Source organism: Numenius arquata, chromosome 13, assembly GCF_964106895.1.
Source record: "Numenius arquata chromosome 13, bNumArq3.hap1.1, whole genome shotgun sequence".
Classification (NCBI taxonomy): Eukaryota; Metazoa; Chordata; class Aves; order Charadriiformes; family Scolopacidae; genus Numenius; species Numenius arquata.
Window position 1 is genome coordinate 3,394,405 of NC_133588.1, and position 20,361 is coordinate 3,414,765.

General features: G+C 38.0%; 1 protein-coding gene across 1 annotated transcript in view; it reads right to left on the minus strand.

The window, feature by feature from the left end:
• FTO (FTO alpha-ketoglutarate dependent dioxygenase) overlaps window positions 1-20,361 on the minus strand; it is a 254,672-nt gene that overhangs the window by 140,187 nt on the left and 94,124 nt on the right. The window contains exon 8 of the mRNA XM_074157836.1: window positions 771-895. Coding sequence (XP_074013937.1) covers window positions 771-895 — 125 coding nt within the window. The remainder of the gene's footprint in view (window positions 1-770; window positions 896-20,361) is intronic.

Here is a 20,361-nt window from a genome sequence, read left to right on the forward strand (position 1 = left end):
TTAAATCAGTAAAAATCTATAGCTTCTAGAAATAGATGTGAAAAAAGGTGACGAACTCATTTAGCAGCTAAAGAGGACACATGGTGGTATATGGTAGAAATTCTCTTTTTTGTATTCACATATTTCTGAAAGAATTAGAAGTACGATGTATCTGTAGGCTCTGAATCATCATCTGATTACATCCTAGTTACAAGCTTTTTCAAACAAAAGCATAAACAAATTTCTAAAATTGTTAACAATATCACCTGATTTATTACCCTGGCAATGAGTTGAATTTAAGAACTCAAGTATAATAGAACAGTCACATGATATGAACTCCAGCGATATATACATTTACGCCAATCTCACCCAACACAACCCAGCTAACAGCAGTAGGGCACCACGAGAAAATGCAAGGATCATCAAGAAAGCAGACAAGAAGGGTATCTATGAGCATGGCACTCCAGCAAGGAGTATTGCTCAGGCTGTTGGCAATGGAAGGAAAACGCACTTCAGCTGATACCAATCCTCCAGCACATACGCTGCCGACCAAGCTATTATCAATAGATGGCCCTATATAAGCGCAATAAGGCAGCGTTCTACCCCTCAAAGGAACTCTGAAATCAGAAGCAGAAACATTGGCTAGTCCATTCAAGGAAAACCACTACTTGAATAGTAAATTTGTTTTTTTTTTTTTAAATGTCAACTTGTCCCCCCCCAAGTGGATTTATAGGAGTATATTTGATATACTTGTTTCCAATTTTATTATCTATTTTTCTCAAGTTTCTCACCTTGCTGTCCATTCTTTACGCAGCCTTTGTCGCTCAGTAAGAACTAGCAAGAAGCAGTTGATGGTTTCATTCCTTTGTTCCTCAATTTGCTCCTTTTTTCCAACTTCAGAGAGTACCAGTCTTGTCTGAAAGGGAAAAACCACATAAAAATTAGAATCTCGAAATAGGAAACAATGTGTAAAATTAATAAAAAGCCCATAAGCAAATAAGGACAGTAAATCAATAGCTTTTTTTATTACAGTTCCACTGCTGACAAATCAATACAGTAAATGATGGTTAGAAATGGCCACCATATATTTGGTATTTAATCAATGTACATGGCACATAAGGTAAACCTTAAAATCTCATTGCTTTAAGTAACACAACAAGACATTGTGCATTCTAGCTCTCATTTTCTTGAGACATAACTCTTTTCTTTTCTAAATATTTTCTTGTATCAAATCGTATCAGAAAAGTTTCCCTCAATACAGCATTTTTTTGGGGATTTCCCCCTCCCCTTTGATCCTTGGTGAAGCTAAAATAGAAAATACCTGTTTGTATTGTATCTTCCAACAGGGATTTCTAATGATGTCCCCATGTTCACTTTATCATGAAATATTTCAAGTAAACAAGCAGTAATTTATGGAATTTATGGAATAAATTAAAAATTTCTATAATATGTATACACACCCCCCCACACACGAAATGGATATAAGTCATTATGGAGTAGGATCACACTCAGTCCCTGCAGACCAAAAGTTACTGGCTTTCCCAAATGTTGTGTCGACAGTTAATATTGATCTAACTGAACTGTAGATCTTCTCGTTGTCCTTCATCCACCCATCAAGCTAACTCCAGCTCCCTCACTACATCTTCACCTTCAGCTACTAGTTTTCTCCTCTTCTTCCCCCTACGCTTCCCCACGTCTGTCAACTTGGGAAAGAAATGGCACATGCTCACGCTAGTAACACGTATGCCCACCAGTGCACATGTGCTTTGTGTGCAACCACAACAGAGATTTAGAATCGATGCCGCAGCTTTTTCCTTCAGTGAAGATATTATATTCGCCTTTCTCGCCTAAACCAGCCCCTGATATTCACTTAATTATTTGGCTATTCTAACCTTCAGTCACACGTTCTGCAAACATATCAAAGTATCTAAGGGCTTTTGGGAAGGAAGACTGACCAGACAGACTGCTTGCACAAACCTAGTTTTTTCACAGAAAAGGCGGCAAAAAATATGTTTCTAACCTGAGCAGTTACGGAATTGAGTTTGAAAACACAATTAAAATACCACCAAGAGCTGCAATTGCTGCTCCCAGGATGGCCCGTCTTACAGGAACAGCGTGACAAAAAGACACGGCACGTTGCTTCCTCCTCAACATCACATATATGTTACATTCTGCTGTGCCCAAATGTATACCCACTAAAATTCCTCTGGGTATTCTGTGACATAAATGGTCGTTATTATCTTCAGTTTGTGAAAACAGGAAGATGGATCCTTGGTCTAACAGGGTTGTTTTTTTTTTTCAACAAGAGTGCATAATATGCAGATTATACGCTTCTTAAGCTATGTAAAGGAGCGGTAACATTGCTACCACCATGGCGGTTGCGAGAGACAAGCATGACAGGGTTCACAGAGACAGAAATTAATTTTATTGCACCAACATCAGATGACAAAGAGCAAAAAGCCTCTTCCTCCCCATCTCCCAGCTGGCCTACCAAAAGGCATTACCCTGTCATACGGGACTTACACATCAAAAAGAACATTTTCTTGTAAAAAGCCAAAACGCTCAAAACTCTGTCTATACAGATCACATTCTTGACCCTGCTTTGACATTACAAAGCAAACAAAAAGCCAGAGAGTATTTTCAGATAAGGATTCCCTGACATGGGCTTCCCTTGCGCTGACCTACAGCGTCTTTTCCACAAGCTCTAGTTTCCGCCAACCACAACAATCCCGCTCTTACAGCCTCGCCGCCAGCAGCTGCACAGCTCGCAGCAGGGTTTGACAGAGGACTTCAGCACGGGACAACATACACACGAGGCGAAGATTCTTTAATTGATGTCAATTAACGCTCTTTGTCATACAGAATAAATACACCTAATAAGGCTTTAACCTTTATATTGACCGTGTGCAAGACTTGACACAGCACCGTGACTAAAGCGTATCTCTGTATTACAGGGAGATCAGACTGTAGCCATACAGCTATGTCACAGTACACCAAGATTTCCCTTTCAGAATCTTTGGATGGCCTTATTAATCACAACAGGATTAGGGAAATCCACTGGTGACAGTGGAGGATTCTACTTCTCTCCAAGACTGCCCAAAAGCCCCAAGTTTAATGATGCTATGCCTCACAAAGCTGAAAGTAGAGCTATTTGCAGGCAACAAATATCAAGATCCCATATGTGATTCCCAAGGTGTAGAGCATGGAGAAGTGATAGCTCCTAAAAAATTTTCAGTTAAAACCTGAAAAATGACATGATTAGAGTATTATTAGTCAGAGAAAATGGGTGTCCCACTTCAAGGATTCACAATGACATCATGCTTTTGTATGAATTCTGGTGGCCCGGCCAAATTGCAACTTTGGTACCGAGTTCCATTACCTAAAGTCCCCTCCATCTACAGAAACATCATAATTCTGGAAATTGAACCTAATTTAATTTTTAGTGAGAGAACAATTATATTGTCCAGCCTCATGTTAACACCTGTCATTTATGTGGTGATGTACACACTTCAAGCCAAACTCATAGTTTGACACCGACATCATAAACACTTCTTTCCTGGGCCCTTTCCTGGGTTGCAGCTACCTGGAGGGTGAAATAGTACTATTTAGCAATGTACAACAACAATACGTAGCAATTTAACTGATTTACTTGTTTTCTAAGAGTGCTGAGGGCAGTAAGGTTACCCACAGCGTGCACGCAGGGCTTGATATGTAGCTTGTAGAGAGGCATTTCTTAATAACTTGCTATTCTTATCATCTCAATAAAAATCCCAAATTGTAACAAATAAAGCAGCATTCTGGGTAAAATAATATTATAAAACACGCTCCTTTGGAAGTTTTCTTTTCCATGTAACTTGTTTTGAGATTTATTTTTAACAAGGGGATTCAATATATACCTTGACTGATAAAGGTCAAGGGTTCAAGAAACTCGGTCAAAGATGTTATCAGCTGGGAAAGCCATTTCCTCACATCAACACTGATAAAAATCCATCAGAAACCCAGCCGATACCACCCCTCCTCTAAAGGGCAGGAATGACATTCTTTTGAACATCACTGTAGTTGCACATCTCATCAAAGAAAATCTGACCTTGTGTCTCAATTCTTTTAATGTTCTTTAATGACAGATAATTGTCTGCAGAGGCCCCCTTAGCCCAACGCTGAGTGAAGCCTTCACATTTCTGAACTGGGCTCAACACCGAGTCGGTGTTTTTCAGCACACTCGGGACCGCAGGACAGTAGAATAAATAAACAAGAGTACCAGCCCTACAGCCTGTCTTATCTCATCCTTGTGTTCACAGAGATTCTTGAGGGTGGTAATGTTTACAAATTGTTGAAACTTTCTTTCTTCTGCTTCCTGAGCTGGCAAAAACATATCCTGGACAACCTAAGCAACGAGATTTACGCAAATCACTTATCACTTGAGGGAAGCAACTTCTTGCCTCACTGGCCAGCACGTCTCCTTAGTAAGTGGCACTGTTAATATTTTCAGCAAATCTTCCCCAATTCTCCTTACAAATCTATTAATGTATTTAGGACATCTCTTTTTAAATCCCAAGTGGCATGATCTTTAAAGCAAACACACAACCCACCTCTCAAAAAGCTACCTACTCACATATACATCCATATAGCAGTTGCCAATCCAGCCTTCTGTGTTAAAGATAGCATTTAGCAGGCATAGCAGGCAACAGCATCAGAGCATCTTCTGGTGTCACGTAAGGAAGACAAGGTACTAAGATAAGATTTTAAGAGACCAATATCATATTCCTCTCCTATCTACTGACAAAATGTATCAGTGACACGGGACTAAATAAAAACTGCTATAATCAAGTCTTACTATTCGCTCAGGATACACACTCAGATACCTTTTATTAGGCTTAACAGAGCTAACCTAGGTATGTAACGGCATTCCAACAATATTTTATTTTCTTAGATACACAGCAGAAGAAACTACGTTTCAACACAAACAGGCCACCATCCTGCTTAGCTGTATGTATCCTGGGTGAATATTGCAACACGCTTACAAAGAAGCAAAAAAAAAAAAAAAAACAACCAGCCCAAACCCAACAAAAAGCACAAGTAAACACTTCAAAACCCACACTGGTACATCGTTAGTCTTTTAAAGTTGGATTTTCCTTCCTTCAATACAGACCTCTCGAGGAGCCAGACTTAAGGGTAGAAACACTGGATAGCTGGAGACATGAAGCCTGGTACTCTGTCAAACAAATTACCCCTCCGTCTGAATTAAAGTGGCACTTGGGACAGTTTGTCTCTTGGTCCCACTTTATTGGGTCAACAAATCAGATTTTTCACTCCTGAGTTAAGATTTAATTTATTCACCACGAGTTTTCTGAACCTTTACTAACCACATCTACTTTAATATAGCAGTCATCTCTCAATAATCAATAACTAATACAGAAAGGAAAAACATAAAGTGCAAAATCCGTAAGCAGGGCTAATATTTTAAATGCTGTCCTGTATCTTGTTATTTTTGTGACTTTATTTTGCTCTTAGAGCTAAAAGTATCCTGATCAAAGTCTGTAAAACTAAAACACCGTGCCTTTTAGAGGGGGAAAAATAATAAATAAAAAAAAAAGAACCTGAAATTGATTAAGCCATGTTAATTTAACATGTCATAACTTCCACGTGATAAAAAAAGCTAGTAATTGCTTACAAACCACTGCTCGTTTCTTCTTTACTTTTAAAATTTTTTACTTAAAATATGAGCAAATGCACCCATTTTCATTGATACGATGGAAGCAGCCAGTATGGTTTAAGTTATCACCCAGTAATTTGGGTACATTAAACCCAATTCTCTGCCTTTTGTTTATTAATCCGCTATGCCAGATATCACAGTTTCACTCAGCAACCCTCATGTTTTGGATGATATTGAAAAATGGCTCGCGTTCGTCAAAGAAAGTAGAAAAAAGAAAAAAAAAGGAAAAAAAAAAGGTAAAGAGGAAAAAAGTGTTGTTTATAGAAGCCAGCTGCTCTGGCTTCGGCGCCAGCAGCTCTTCATCCTGCTATTTTACGCTCTCAACCCCCACTGCCCCCACTGGCACAGGTACAACTAAATGTTGACTTCAATGCTTCAGAGAGCACTCAACTGATTCTGTACATGATTAATTGCCAAAGACATGGCTGACCATATGGAACAGAGAAAGCATCAAGTAATTCATACTTCTGTATATGATCATTTGGCCCCTGTTGTTTTAATGTACAGGAAAGAGCTAGTATAGCACAGACCTGGTGTCTTGCCCTTGACAGCCCATTAAGAAATCTCAAAGCACCTAGTTGAAGTTATGCTGTTGGCTTTTCAATAGCAGCCTAATAAAACAGAAGCAAAGCTTTCCAACTAGTCTTAAATCTTTCACATACAGTACATTAACCACTGCTGCTAAAACAACTGGTTTCTTATGATAGGAAATGGGATTTGATTTCTAGCCTCTGCATACTTACTGAAAGCCTTTTTCTGACCTTTGGAGGGTTTACAAAATCATTGTTCGTTTTTCCTGCCATTTTCCCAGTTTCTTGCCATGGTGATCCTAATAGATTTGTTTAAGGTTCAGTACGTTCTACTCTTACTAGCTGTTATATGCAAACTGTGCAATGAAGGTAGGCTCATGGGAGCTGAAAGGAAAGAAATTATTATTAACTGTTTTCTTCCTGAGAGTCAGAGGAGTCACTGCAACATCTAAAACATAATTTACTTTTAAAGAGCCTATAAAACAAAACAAAAAATTCCTGAAAAGAAGCAATATACCAGCGTGTGCTATCTTTTATCAGACTGGAGACAAATCATCGAATTTCATTTGAGAAGGAAGGACAATTTATTTCAAAGCTGTAGCATTCTCAAGGATGTCTGACACAGAGCTCAATGAAAAGAAAAAGGTGCAGACTTGGAATATATGTCAGTATCATTAACTCCTTTATATTAGTTTTATCTACCGTTAACATCTTTTCAGTCATATGCAGTCAAAGAAAAACGTTTAAATAATGTTTCCCTGTCAAGGCTCTTAAGATGACAGCGCTAAAAAGTTAATCCCCATCCTCACAGATCTTCTGGCAGTTTTGACATCTGTTGGCAAGGATGTATTTGCTGGCACCTTCCATTAGAAAACATTTACATGGAGTTTTCTTGTCTGTGGATTTTCTACTTGTCTAAATGATCCCCGTGGTCTGAAGGGCCTTAGGTGGGAAATCCTAATCACTGGACACTCATCAGTGGTGATTTCCCAGGCTATTGAATTCAGCTAATACTAGTAATACTCCAACAGAATACATGAATAATCCATAAGCCAACGTAAAACTCCATAACCATTCTGGTTACTGATAGAGCACTTCCAACATTAAAACAGTCTGTCTTTGAGTCAAATATTATGTCTGTATTTAAATAAAATATAAAGGAATAGAGTATTTTATGAAAGACACGTAATTTTTCTATTTTTGTAGGGTAAAAGGAATGGAGGCTCAAGTTGCTGGTGTGATGCCATTGCCACAAAGATTATATATTCTCCCCTACCCTTATATTCAATGGTGCACATCTAAACTACACAAGTCCGTAACCCAATTAGAGAGCAGAATGCTTTAAGTTAGACATATGCTTAAACTCTATATACAAGTCTACATTCATTAAAATGTAGGGAGCCCTGCCTCTGAGGTATTCACTGCTGACAACAAAGGATGAATACCTGACTTGATAGATGAGTAGTTCGACCTCGAAAAACCTACAGAGAGTAGATCACTTAGACATTTCCAAAGAAACTTTAGGTCTTGTCTACACTAGAAAGTCATACCATTTAACTATACCTGTGGAGCTAAAGCAGTACATTTTCTAGCTATATGAGTTTAAAGGTCATAAATTAAACCAAGCAGAGTTTATTTGGAAATAACCATTACCTTTATGCCCATATAAGCGTATTTATATTAGGGTCTTGAACCATATATTTAGGAAAAAGGAATCCAAACAAAAGTAATGACTGAGTAATTTTTGGTTACTCTGGCATGCCAAAACTGAATGAATTTCCAGTGGAGAAAAAAAATCTTTCTTACTGGATGATTCAATGCAGTTATGATAGGTCTCTGAAAGATTTTTCAATACTTAGTTACAAAGGGGAAAAAAAAATGTATAATGATCAAGAGTTTCAAAATATTTTTGCTGCAGTAATTGGTTTGGCAATGTTCTAAAGGCAAAGTATAACCCATCCCATCACGAAAGAGCAACCGAATCACTCAAGTTATTTGGAATAAGAGTGGCTTAGCATCTTCAGATGTATGGGTGAGTGAAAGGTTACCCCTTAGCCACATTCTCCCGGAGCATGGCCCCTCCACCTCTGAACCTTCAATAGCACAAAGACTGAAGCAGGCCTACCATGCATAGTGGATTATATGAAGTGTAAAACATTGTGGGGAAAAAGCTTTTGAAAGAAGTCAGGAAAAAGAAATCACGCTTGCAAGAAGATCCAGCTGACAGGCTAGTCCCTAACAAGTGAATATGTTTGAAAACATTGTGAATGCAAGAAAAGAACACGCCTTTTGTTTCCAAACCTACAGTGTGTCTTTACCCCAACTGTTGCCTGCATGGCTGAACATATGTTTTCTGAACAAGAACTGAAGCAGAAAGTGTTCTTTGTTATAATTCACTCCTTTGTATACACCTCCCTTTTCCCATTTTGGTCACATGCAAACAGTAGTTACGCTCAACACTTAAGTTCTGAAGGACTGCACAGCAGTGTATGCTTCAGTGGTTATTTACTATTGCTGAAATCAGTTGAGCTAAGACGCAATACAAGACTCACTTCACCAACGTGCACTCTGGACGGCTCACATTTCGCAACACTGAATCACGCCGAGAACAGCCTGCACACGTTCGCTTTGCCAGCAGTAACAAATGCGTGCCATTCTATTAAGCACTGAAGAATCATACAACAAATCATCTTACGTGTTCAAAAGAACTCAAAAGAGTAACCAATAATCTTCTTAGCATATCAAAATTACCAACATCAGTTATTATCAAAAATTTAGGGGGCAAGGGAGGAAAGGAAAAAAAGGATGGGCCTGCTCACCAGAAGTAGGTAATGCCATGTCATAAACATGAAATGAACTACAGTTTGAATTAAATACTCACATAATTTTACTGATTCTAATGAACTAATTCTACATGTAAGCAAGGCTTTGCTTTGACTCACCTAATTTATACTTAAGCCCTAATATACTTGGCTACATACAAGCTTCCCTTAGGATATTTACTGATGCAAACTTGTACCAAAATCTCCAAAGTAAACATTTGGCCCTTGTAGCACTCAAAATACAAACCGGAATCACTAAACTTAATATTATCGGTCACATGAAAAATTATTTTCAAACATCCTCAAACAATGAAGAAAGATGGAAAAAAAATGAGTGCCAGATTCTGAATTCATTATTGCATTTTTATTTGTGACTATCTTGGAGTCTCCTTCTCTGGAGACATTCCAAACCCGCCTGGATATGTTCCCGTGCAACCTGGTCTAGGTGACCTGCTTTGGCAGGGGGGTTGGACTAGATGATCTCCAGAGGTCCTTTCCAACCCCATGTGATTCTGCGATCTTTTGGTATTTAATTACATGTCATGTTAACTGATTTCCTTGCACAGCACATCTTAGCATCTATTTAGTATGGAAAAGCCTAGAACACCAACATTTCCCTCCCATCACTGATGCCACTACCTGTTACCATCAAGCCACTTACTGCCTTGGCCATAACGCTTTCTAGTAAAATTACAGTTGCGCAAAAATTTGGGTGTGTTCCCAAATGTCATTAGTTTCACTGAAATAATTTCAAACACAGAAAGCCAAGTTACGGAATGGGTTAAACACTGCAGAACGAAGAAGCTGCAAGCCTCAATCAAATGAAAGAGCAAGCCACATGTCCAGAAGTGCCTGCGGGCATGCTTTGTCTAAGGCACATGCCATAGCAGAATAGCAATTTAGCACATATGCAAGATAACCACATACAGCTGAATCGTACCTTCGGGTGACATAAGGGTTTCAGTGCCTTTATCATCCTCACAGCACTACATGCACCGGGTCTGTGGAGATCCCTGTGAGAATGGGACTCTCACCATGTTGTTTCAAAAATGAAGTTTTGTCCCATTTTGGCTCAAGTAACAGCTTCGTTACCCCCAGTGACACCATGGCACGCCATTATGAAGATTTAAAATTCATAATCATGTAAGTGCAGTAGTAATACTAGCTGTCATGGCAAAAGGGACAGGAAAAGAATTTAGAGACCAGGAAATAAAACCAAACCAAGACCTGATATACTATGTGTAAATATTTAATGCATGGGGAATGTGACGTTGTCAAGCAGCAAGGAGGACACCACCACCCTAGAGGTACTAGAGGTCGATCATGACAATGGCATTTGGAAATATACTTCTTTGCAAGCTATGATCTTTGTTCCTCACAACTGAAAACTAGGCAATCAGATATCAGTGCCTTGTCCTCCTCCTGTTTTGTTACATAAACAACTATATTATTACATAAAAACATGTGCTGGGCATTTCATATATAGGCCAAGCAAGCGATGATGACTTGCCATTGAGGGTGCGCAGAGTAAAGTGTACAAACAAATGCAATATACTAACAAATTAAAAAAATGGGGGCCTGATAAAGGAGGAGATACAGAGAAGTTTACCAATTTAACTCTCATCAGTTGCCCAAAACATGTACAGTCACTATTTCAGATGCAGTAGAATCATAGAACCATAGAATTGGCTAGGCTGGAAGGGACCTTGCAAGGGCAGGCAACTACTTATTTTTAATTCCCTTGCATTTAGAGCATGGTTAGAAGAAAGTTTTGCACATGTCATCCTGACTTAGAGCATAAAGCTACACAATCCTGTAATACATATATGTGCCACCTATATATGGACAGTAATTTCGCATTAAGAGTGATAAAGGGGGATATATCTTACTAGCATATACAGGCAACACAAATCTTGCAAGGAAAAAAAATAATTGCAAAATGAATGCAGTAGTCCAGGTACACCTACAATGCTAAATAAGGCAATGCTTCATTATAATTAATATGTCGGATCGAACTTACCAACCTGTAGGCTCAAAAGAAATGTACACTTTTTTCCAGAATAAAAAAAACCAAACCCTCCTCCTAAATTAAAACCAAAGTAAACTCTTATATGTGTACGCTCAAATATGCTTCATCCTCTTGAGACACTCAGCTGCCTACCTTCATCGTACCAGGAACTCAGCAACATTTCTTGCTATTTATTGTTCTGCTGAATGCAATATATCTGTAAAACCTACCCTTTATAAACCTGTTAATGCAAACTAGAGCCAGTTACTGATTGATCTATTATGATAGAGTTATGTTGCAGCAAAAGACCATGCTATACACTGTGCTTCCTGGACGTTAGGTTTGGATTCTGCCCATGTGTTCCTTTCACCAGAGATATCTTATGTTATGGCTATATGGATATGACAAATACCAACATGTTAATAGTCCAGGCTATCAAAGTACCACTCTTCTTCCATTAATATTCCCTGATATCCCATATGGGTTTGTTTTCACTTTATTTTGATTTTGGGGAAGGATTTTTGCTCTGTTTCACAGTCTTAGGAAGGGAGCAGTAAAGAGCTCAGTAATTAGTTTATCTCCTCAGGAGAAAGAAAAGATTCATTTTTCATCCTTAAAAGGAAGATTATCAACTAATTAACCCAACAATTAAAAGTACACAAAAGGAAAGATCAAGGAAGTAGCCTGGGGCAAAATAAATCAGTTAAGAAAATGTTAAAATTTTCTTCCTGTCACCTAGTACTGCATTAAATAAAAATATTTTCAGAAGTTTTTTAGAGTCTAATCAAGTTCTAAACATTGACAATTTGTGATATTCATTTTCCATGAACATTCTAGCGTTTACAGATGAAAACTTGAGGAAGAATTTACAGCTTGAATGGCCAACTATTTGCAAATTTCATTATATAAAAAATCATTATATAGACAATTTTCATTAATGACACAGCATTCCATCAGGGAAAATAAACTTTCACCATATTATTCATGCCGCTAACAAAGGAAACAAACGGCACGACCAACAGATGACTGTGAATATATGCATGTCGGTTACTCTCTGAAACAATAGCCACGTGCTGAAGATTCTGGCAATTCAACAAATATGGCATTTGCATGATGTGCTCACAAACCATGACAATACAATTTGGAAAACAGGAAACAGTGTTACTCTGTGACACCCCGCACCAATACACCCTGTTACACCGCACCGCGACATTCACAGCTCCTGCCTCACCATTCACCAACGTTTCCTTCTGTAGGCGCCTGAAATAAGATACGGGCTCTCAAGTTCAGCTGCAAAGTCCAGCTCAGGAGAGAGGTCAAAGGTGTCCGACTAATCACCTCTGCACTCTTCCAGAAGGAGCAGTTAATCCACGAGTAAAAGTTAAAGCAATGTCAAGGATGTATTAACATAAACTGGCTGAGCGTCCTTAACACACAGTGAGTACATGCCACGATGGAGATGTTCTCCTCTAACCTAAAAAAGCTTTCGCATCTTCTGGGTTGCTGCAGAAATGAAAAATAGTACTTTGTGGAGGAGGGTTTCACCTGTGTTCTCTCATACAAAAACTTCTACCCTTAAAGATACCTCATGATGAGCTATACTAGAGCTCTAAATCTCCAGTTAACGTTACTACCTACTTCATGTTCTGCTTTAACACAACGCTATAGGGCAAATCACACTTAACAGCGTTTAGAGTCCACACATAAGAGAGACAGTCTATGCAAACAATCATCCAAACTATTCATGTGGTATATATAAATACTTCTCTTCCTAAAGAGGAAGAAAAAGAGGATAAAAACCCCCAATGTCTCTCTTCAGTATTTGGATTCTGGAGTTTGTGGTTGGGGTTTTTTTTTTCCTTTTAAAATTTTTATTTAAGACGTTACTATGCAATCTTTTTATATCTACCAAACCAATTTTCAGATATAACTTTACATTCATTTAGGAAAAAAATAAGCTAAAACATTTTCATTAGGATATGACCTGCCTTTTACAATATTTGATTATTTTATCACATTCAGCAACAACTGTTGTCAGGATGACTCCATGTTGGAAGACTCACATTTTTGTACTACTTATTTACAGTCTTAAATGCTATTTAAATGCTTTCACAAAAATGTTTCTTAAATTCTACTCTAATATCGAACTATCATTATGTTGTTGAGTGTTAAATAATCTTGTTTCCAGGCTGGCAGATATCATCCCATTTAAACTTCTATGACTAGTCAAATCAGTTATTCTCATACCGGAGAAGCCACTAGATACAGTAAGCTGCTCGGTATATAATACCTGTAAAAAAGAACGTGGAAAATTTAGATGAATTGTAAGAAAACTAAAACCCAAGACAAAATTGCTCTGTCCAAAGCCTAAGACCATAGCAGTTATTATGAAAAGTAATATTTTGATAATCATTTGTGAAAATATGTTGTCACAACAATTCGGTTTTACAGTACAGCAACCAAGTACTATGAACTTAAGTTCACACCGAAGAGTCTCCACCTCAGCAAAGTCCCTATTTTTATCTCAACTGCACATTGGCAAAGAAAACCCAATTTTCTATCTTGATTGACACAGTTTGAAAACCAACAAAGTACTATTCCTACTAAGTTACAACTTGCCGTATATTCAGAACAGTGTTCTGCTTTCATAAGCCTGTATTATTGCTTCATCTTCTGGAAAGAATAGTTTCCCCTTGCCTTTTTCAGTCGGCTCTTCTGCGCTCAGTACAGGCACAGAAACGGCTGCGTACAGCCCTCCTGGATCAACTGCTTCACACCGGATGGATCCCAGCCACGTGGATATACTCTTTCCATGTGCTGGTACAAATCGGCGTGTCTCAAAACCAGACATAAACCAAATTGTATTCGTGGTCCAAAATTATAACCAAATATTGAAAAAAAACAAACAACCTGGAATGGAAATATCCCCCCAAAAAGATTTTTGACACAGTGCAACACTTATAGCACACCTAATAGCATGACTTCAACTTTTTGGGCCTATAAAAACAATTAGAGATGCCAGCCACAGATTACAGTCAGCACTGGGTTTGAAATCACTGAAAATCTTGGGACTCGGGGCCAACTCTAGATAATCAAAATCAAAATAACTCGTAAGACTTCAACAGGATTTTTCCTCCATGCATCAACGACTACAGGTAGAAAAGCACAAGGCTTACTTCAAACTCAAGAAACCATTTTAAAAGGTGATACTTGCTTTTTAAATCAAGTTTAAATCAAGTTTAATCAGTTTAATTTTTAAACTGATTAAAAGCACTGAGCATATTAATGGGAAATTTTTAGAAAGTCTTAAATTTTAAACCTCTGCATCAACACACAAACAGCAACTGGTAAATTGCTATGTAAAGGGTTTTAGGTGGAAAAGAGCGGTTCCAGCTTTGTTTACTACTTTACCATCAGGAAAGGAAAGAGGAAAAGCTTCTTCTTTTGTATTATTTGAGGTGAATCCATTAGCTCAGTTAAAAAAAAAAAAAAAAAAAAGGAAAGAAAAAAAGTATCACAGGTCAAAAGAACAAAATGACACACACAAATCCATTGCCAAACCGGCTGTCGGTTGGATGCACAAGAGTAGGGCTAAACAACTGTGGTATGGAGACAAAATATGCTTTCTTTAAGACACTTTTACAATAAGTTATTTAAGCCTTGTGAACAGCCTTGCCTCGCACCCACCCCTCACACATTAATGAAAACAAAGGGGGCCCATTTATATTGTAACCGTGCAGTGGGGTTAAGCATGTGACCTTAAAGTATGGTGTGCTTGTGCTCGGTGGAAAGGTTCTTGACAATATAAACAAGAATTACTGCTGTTAGAGAAAGGGAAGACAATTAAAAACAATCTAGGATGCATGTTGTACAGCTGTTCGAGTTCCAGCTACATCTGACCTCTAAAGATGCTACGTGTTTTATCTCAGAAACTTAAGCCATTTTAGTTTTATTAAAATAATCCTTCAACAAAAACTGAATTTGTATGACGAACATGAGGTTTGATATGAGTAACACAACGAAAATTGTGTATTGCTGGCAAAACACGCCACCGCGGCAGCTAAAAGACGTTGTGGTCTGCGCATCTCTTTCCAATACTTAAGTTCACTCACAGCTAAGCAAAAAGGAAATTTTTATGAAGGACGCTAAGAAAACCTGTTTAGAAAGAAAACTTCTCTTGGGGAAAAAAAAAAATAAAAAATAAAAATACTTCAACAGGTTAAATCCCATAATCAAATCTGCTTGACAGACCTTTGTGCCCAGGCAAAGAGCCTGGGTGACTTCAGCAAAACTCTGCAGGCGCAGTGTCCCAATATAGATCAAATTGCAGGGCCAAGCAGCCACAACATTTTTTTAAGCTTAATTTTGGATACCATTGATTCCAAATGCAATAAAGACAGGCTGCAATTATGGTTAGTATTTTCTTTATACATGCCTACAAATTTTCTAATAACCAAGAAAATACTTACATTTTAAAGAGAAAATGATAGAACAAGCTTTTTTCCATCAGCCGCTACAACTAATTGTCCTAATATTGTCCTTAAAAAATAGGGTTATAGAAGAAAAACTTCTGAGAAAATAACAAAGATCTTGGCTAAGTTTCTCAAAACCACAATTTTCCTGCCTGTTTGATCTTTGTACAGTCAGCATAAGCCACTGAAACTCCGCCACAAATGAAAGGCATTCATGGGAAGCCATCAGAAAGCATTGCTCTTCCTCTGGGACCCAGGACAATAAAAGAAAAGTTTGTGTCTGCCACGTGGGCCTACGATTCAGTTTAAATGAACAAACCATTGCAATATCCTTTGGCTTTGTGAAAGCGATACTTCCTACTTTTTTGGAAGAAAGGAAGTCATATATAAACAGAACAAAGGGAAGAGGCAACACAAGTAGAGCCTCTCATAATAAATATTACAGTGAAAGTTTTGCTCATCAAACCAAGATTAAAAACATATTTTAATCTCCCAAGTTTTGTGCCTTTGATGTATGTCGAAGAGGAAAGCTTATATATTTTGTAAGATTTACAACATTTCTAGTGGGAATAGCTTCGTATTTCAGCTATTGCCCTGTTTCTGAAATTGAGAATATATTGGGTCGATTCTATCCCTTAATGCTGTGTCACATTGAGCACTTCTGTAGAGAACAGAAGTTAGGATGTCCTTTGGCCGTTTTTTCCCCCACAAACAGGCTCGTGTTCCACTGAGCAAAGCACTGCAAAATCATTATAGTGGTGCAACGGCAGTCTTTGTAACTATGAAATACTTCTTAAAATGCTAGTTTTCCCAGACCACAGGAAAGTTCAAATATTTGCACTAAACTCCATAGCACAGAGAACCACTAAATTGCTTTTCTCTGTGGTGCTAAAATTAGGAGAAGGTTATATAGCTTCAGTAGGAAAAGTAGTAATTTATTATCTGTAATTTTGCCACTACATGCCCACAACAGCCTGACATAACACACGAAGCATTAATTTGCAGAATTACAACACACAAAGCACAAAAACTTATGCATCAGGAGCTCCCTTTATAACATCTCCTGTCAAATTCTGCACGGTTTTCTTGCCCTCCCATACAACCTTACTCTGCAGCTTTTCTTGCTCTCTCTTGATACAGCACCCATTGCTATGACAAAAGGACCTGCACTTAAAATCGCATTATCCTGCTGTAACACAGTCAAATAGCTGCTCATTTCCACAGCCTTTGGTGAGGGCAAAAGCAAATGGTTCCTCCTGAAATGGCGTGAGGCAAAATAGCTAGAAGTTCCCACGTAATGAATGAAAGGGAGCTCGCTCAGGTTTTGCATGTTCTACAACACTCTTGCTTTTGGCCTTAACAACCATCAGAAGAAGTGATTTTCAAGTATCGCTTCACAAACACTGAATTCAGAAGAGCAAAGGTGAAAGATGCTAGAATTGACATGTTAAACAACTGTTACAGTGAAGATAAAGGTATTGAGTATTGGTAGACTTAGTTTAACAATTCTTAAGGAAGATCTGCTAATTTCTGAGAAATATGAAACTAATACGAAACAGTTAAAAGTGAAGAAAACCGCGGCCAGTAGATAGGTGTGTAGTTTAGGAGGTGGGAAGGAGGAAGCAGCTGAGGAGGTGACAAAAATCTATTCACAGCTGTAGCAGCCCCTATGGAGCTGATAAAGGCTCTCCTCCTATGTATCATTTCAAAGGCACAGGGACCGCGTAGCCACCTTTCCAGAAGCCAAATCCTTTCAACATCTGGTGTTAAAGTACTCTCAAACAGTCCAATCGATTCCAAAGATATATAAAAGAGAGATGCGTAAAGGTGTCCAGAGTTGGTAACTTGCAGAGGGAAAAAGAGAAGGCAGAGATTTCAGGGACAGCAATAACACCATCATAGCAGATTGCCTTTCTTAAGGAAAATAAGTGAAAGAGATGAAAGGGTTATAGGTACCAGAAAACGAACATAGATTTCAACTTATGAACAGTCAAGAAAAGATTATTATTAGAACTATTAGAAAAACAACAATAAAATCATAATCAGAAGCGCCAAAGCTGGAATGACACCAAAGAAACTTCAAGGAGCCTGACGGGGAAGACAGGTGTCTCGTCAATAAATACTGTGCCAGAAGAAGGTTCATGCACAACTTCTTAAGTCACTCGCCCAAAGCAAATAGCAGGCAAATGAAAGTGTGAGGAATAATAGGATTCTTGTCTCCTACTCTCCACTTCCCTTCATGTTGCCATATGGTATCCATATCTGTGAGGATAAGCAGTACTTTGTACCCTGGTGTTTCAGTTTTCATGACACTTTACAAGTCTCATTGCTCATTTCACCGCTTTCCACTAGCTACTCCTTAATGACACCCAGCCATTGCTTCCTTTGCTTTCCCATAAAAACAACATACTCAGGAAATAATGAATGTATATTTGTCTCTTTCAAGTAACTGCAGCTCCGTTTTAACCATTTACTTTGCAATAAACTTTAAGAGAGTTGTTTTTTTTCCCCCCACAAAAGGTCTATATATCTTAAGGACCAAAATAGACTGATTTTTTAAAATACACAAATAATATCCCATAGCTTCGTAATCTACATTAATTCCCCCGCCTCGGAAAAAAAATAATAAATCACAATAGATGCAAGACCTGAGCACTCCATAGCTCATTTTGAGGCTTCAGCCCAAAGAGAAATACCTGGTGACTGGTATAGTTCATGAAAGACTATCAAATTACTTCTAATAACGAATTGCTACAAAGCGTACTTTGCTAGATGGAGTCACTTAAGAAGTTGCCGTGGAAACAAGAAAGAATTGGCCCAGAGAGGAATAGCGTAAGAGTATTAACAACAGCACGCTCAAGCACTCCAACCCTCAACTGGAAGAGTCCTTAAGTCTCCTCTGACCAGTGCAAGTAGTGGACTCCAACCAGTTGTCAAGACTGAGCGGATTTGGTGAAGATGCCGGTAGAGCCCGAGGAGATACCAGAAGGGAAAAACGAACCCTCCAGAACTACAGAAGCCGGTAGAGCCCGAGGAGATACCAGAAGGGAAAAACGAACCCTCCAGAACTACAGAAGCCAGGAACGTATACCTCAGGAGAAAAAAAAAATAAATAGTTATGAACATTACTGAAAGATTTACCTTTTGGCAGGACAGTCTCCCTCTGCTTATTCTTTCTCAGTGCAAAACTGTCTACATGAGACAATTTGGCATTTTTCTGCATTAAAGTAGCCACTGAAGTAGGTAGGTATCAAAACTTACGTTTTAAAAAAGAGAATTCTCTGTAGAAGACTCAACATTTTAAGATATTTTAAAGCAGGATAAGGTAATGCTTAATATTGCTGAAACCTCTGAAATCAGAACACTGCTCACAATAAACTGGGAGAAACAAAATTCCTGGGAAACTGGAAATGGTGTTCCTCTCCCGAAACCCCAGATTTTCATAGAATTTTAAAGCCTATTCCATTCACAGACCACTGCAGCTCTCTGGAAACTATCCATAAGGGTAATTTTTCCCTATGTTTAGAGAAGTGTTTGCAATGTGTTCTACAACGTGGCCCAGGAATGATATTCTAAATTTTTCACCTTTAAATGATAAACTTGCATATGAAGAATATATAAAGAAACCCAAGTTGGAATTTTTTTTTCCTTTTTTTTTTTTTTTTAGAATACAATAAAATTAATATAGCAAAAGGTAAAGATTCATCACTGTTCATAAGAATTCATTCGCCTAGGGAATTTTTTCATCTGTCCTCTCCTTTACTTAGCTAGACAGAAAATAGATTTTGCTGGCTATGTTTAATTTCCACAGCTGTCACTGTGATCTAAAACATTTATATTGGAGCAATCACATTTATCCTCAGGAAACTAGGATCCGGAGTACCAGCTCAAACACTGTGTAGGCTACCTACTATCTTCTGACCCCAGTGGTGCCTTAGATTCAAAAGTTGTACTGTGCAAATAAGCAGTAAAATGTTTTTTTGATTAAAATATACTTGAAAAATGCAATTAGTTCTTGAAGCAGCAAAAGCTGACATGGTTCATAAATGCTTATTGACAAATGTAAGACAAAAGGAGATACGACGGTAAAATGAAACCAGGATACAAATACTTAGTATTTCTGATGTACATCTCCAAGCTTAATTTCAAGTAGCATACTTTGAATGCCTAGCAACTAATTTAATTATATAAATTCCACTTATGGAAAGTTACCAAAAAAGAGTGTCACAAGGAACAGATTCATAGCCCTAGCCAGAGAGTCCTGTTATCTTCTTAAGTCTCTTATGCAAACTTTTCAAATGGTTGTTTTGAAAAATAGATTACAGCACTTCTGCAAATCTTTATGGTTCAACTCAAGAAAATAAGTAGTTGTTTGTGACAGAAGTAAAAAGGAGTCAAGCAGATTTCAGCATACTTTTCAGCAGACTAGCAAAATCGTAATATAATACATATTTGTACACAACATAATCTTCAATATAAAACCTGCAAAGTACATTGTTTTAGTTATACCAGCCAAATCAGAAAACAACTTGCTCCATCTTTCCCGAAGCAAATCTTAGTTACCAAGCTGGATCTTATTATTCACATTTAACGTGTTGATATTTAGATAAGTTTAAGTTACACCTTCAGTTATATGTTCTTTCAGTCTTTTCTTGCTAACCCCTAATTCCTTTCCCTCCCCACTTTCTTTTTTTTTTCCCCTCTCCCTGTAGTAGTAAAAATGAATTTACAGAAAACCACGACAAGTTTTACTAAAACTATATATTCTGGTTTTAATCAGGCAGCTCATCACTTAAAATTTCACACATACACAGTATTGCATATGTTCTATCTGCAG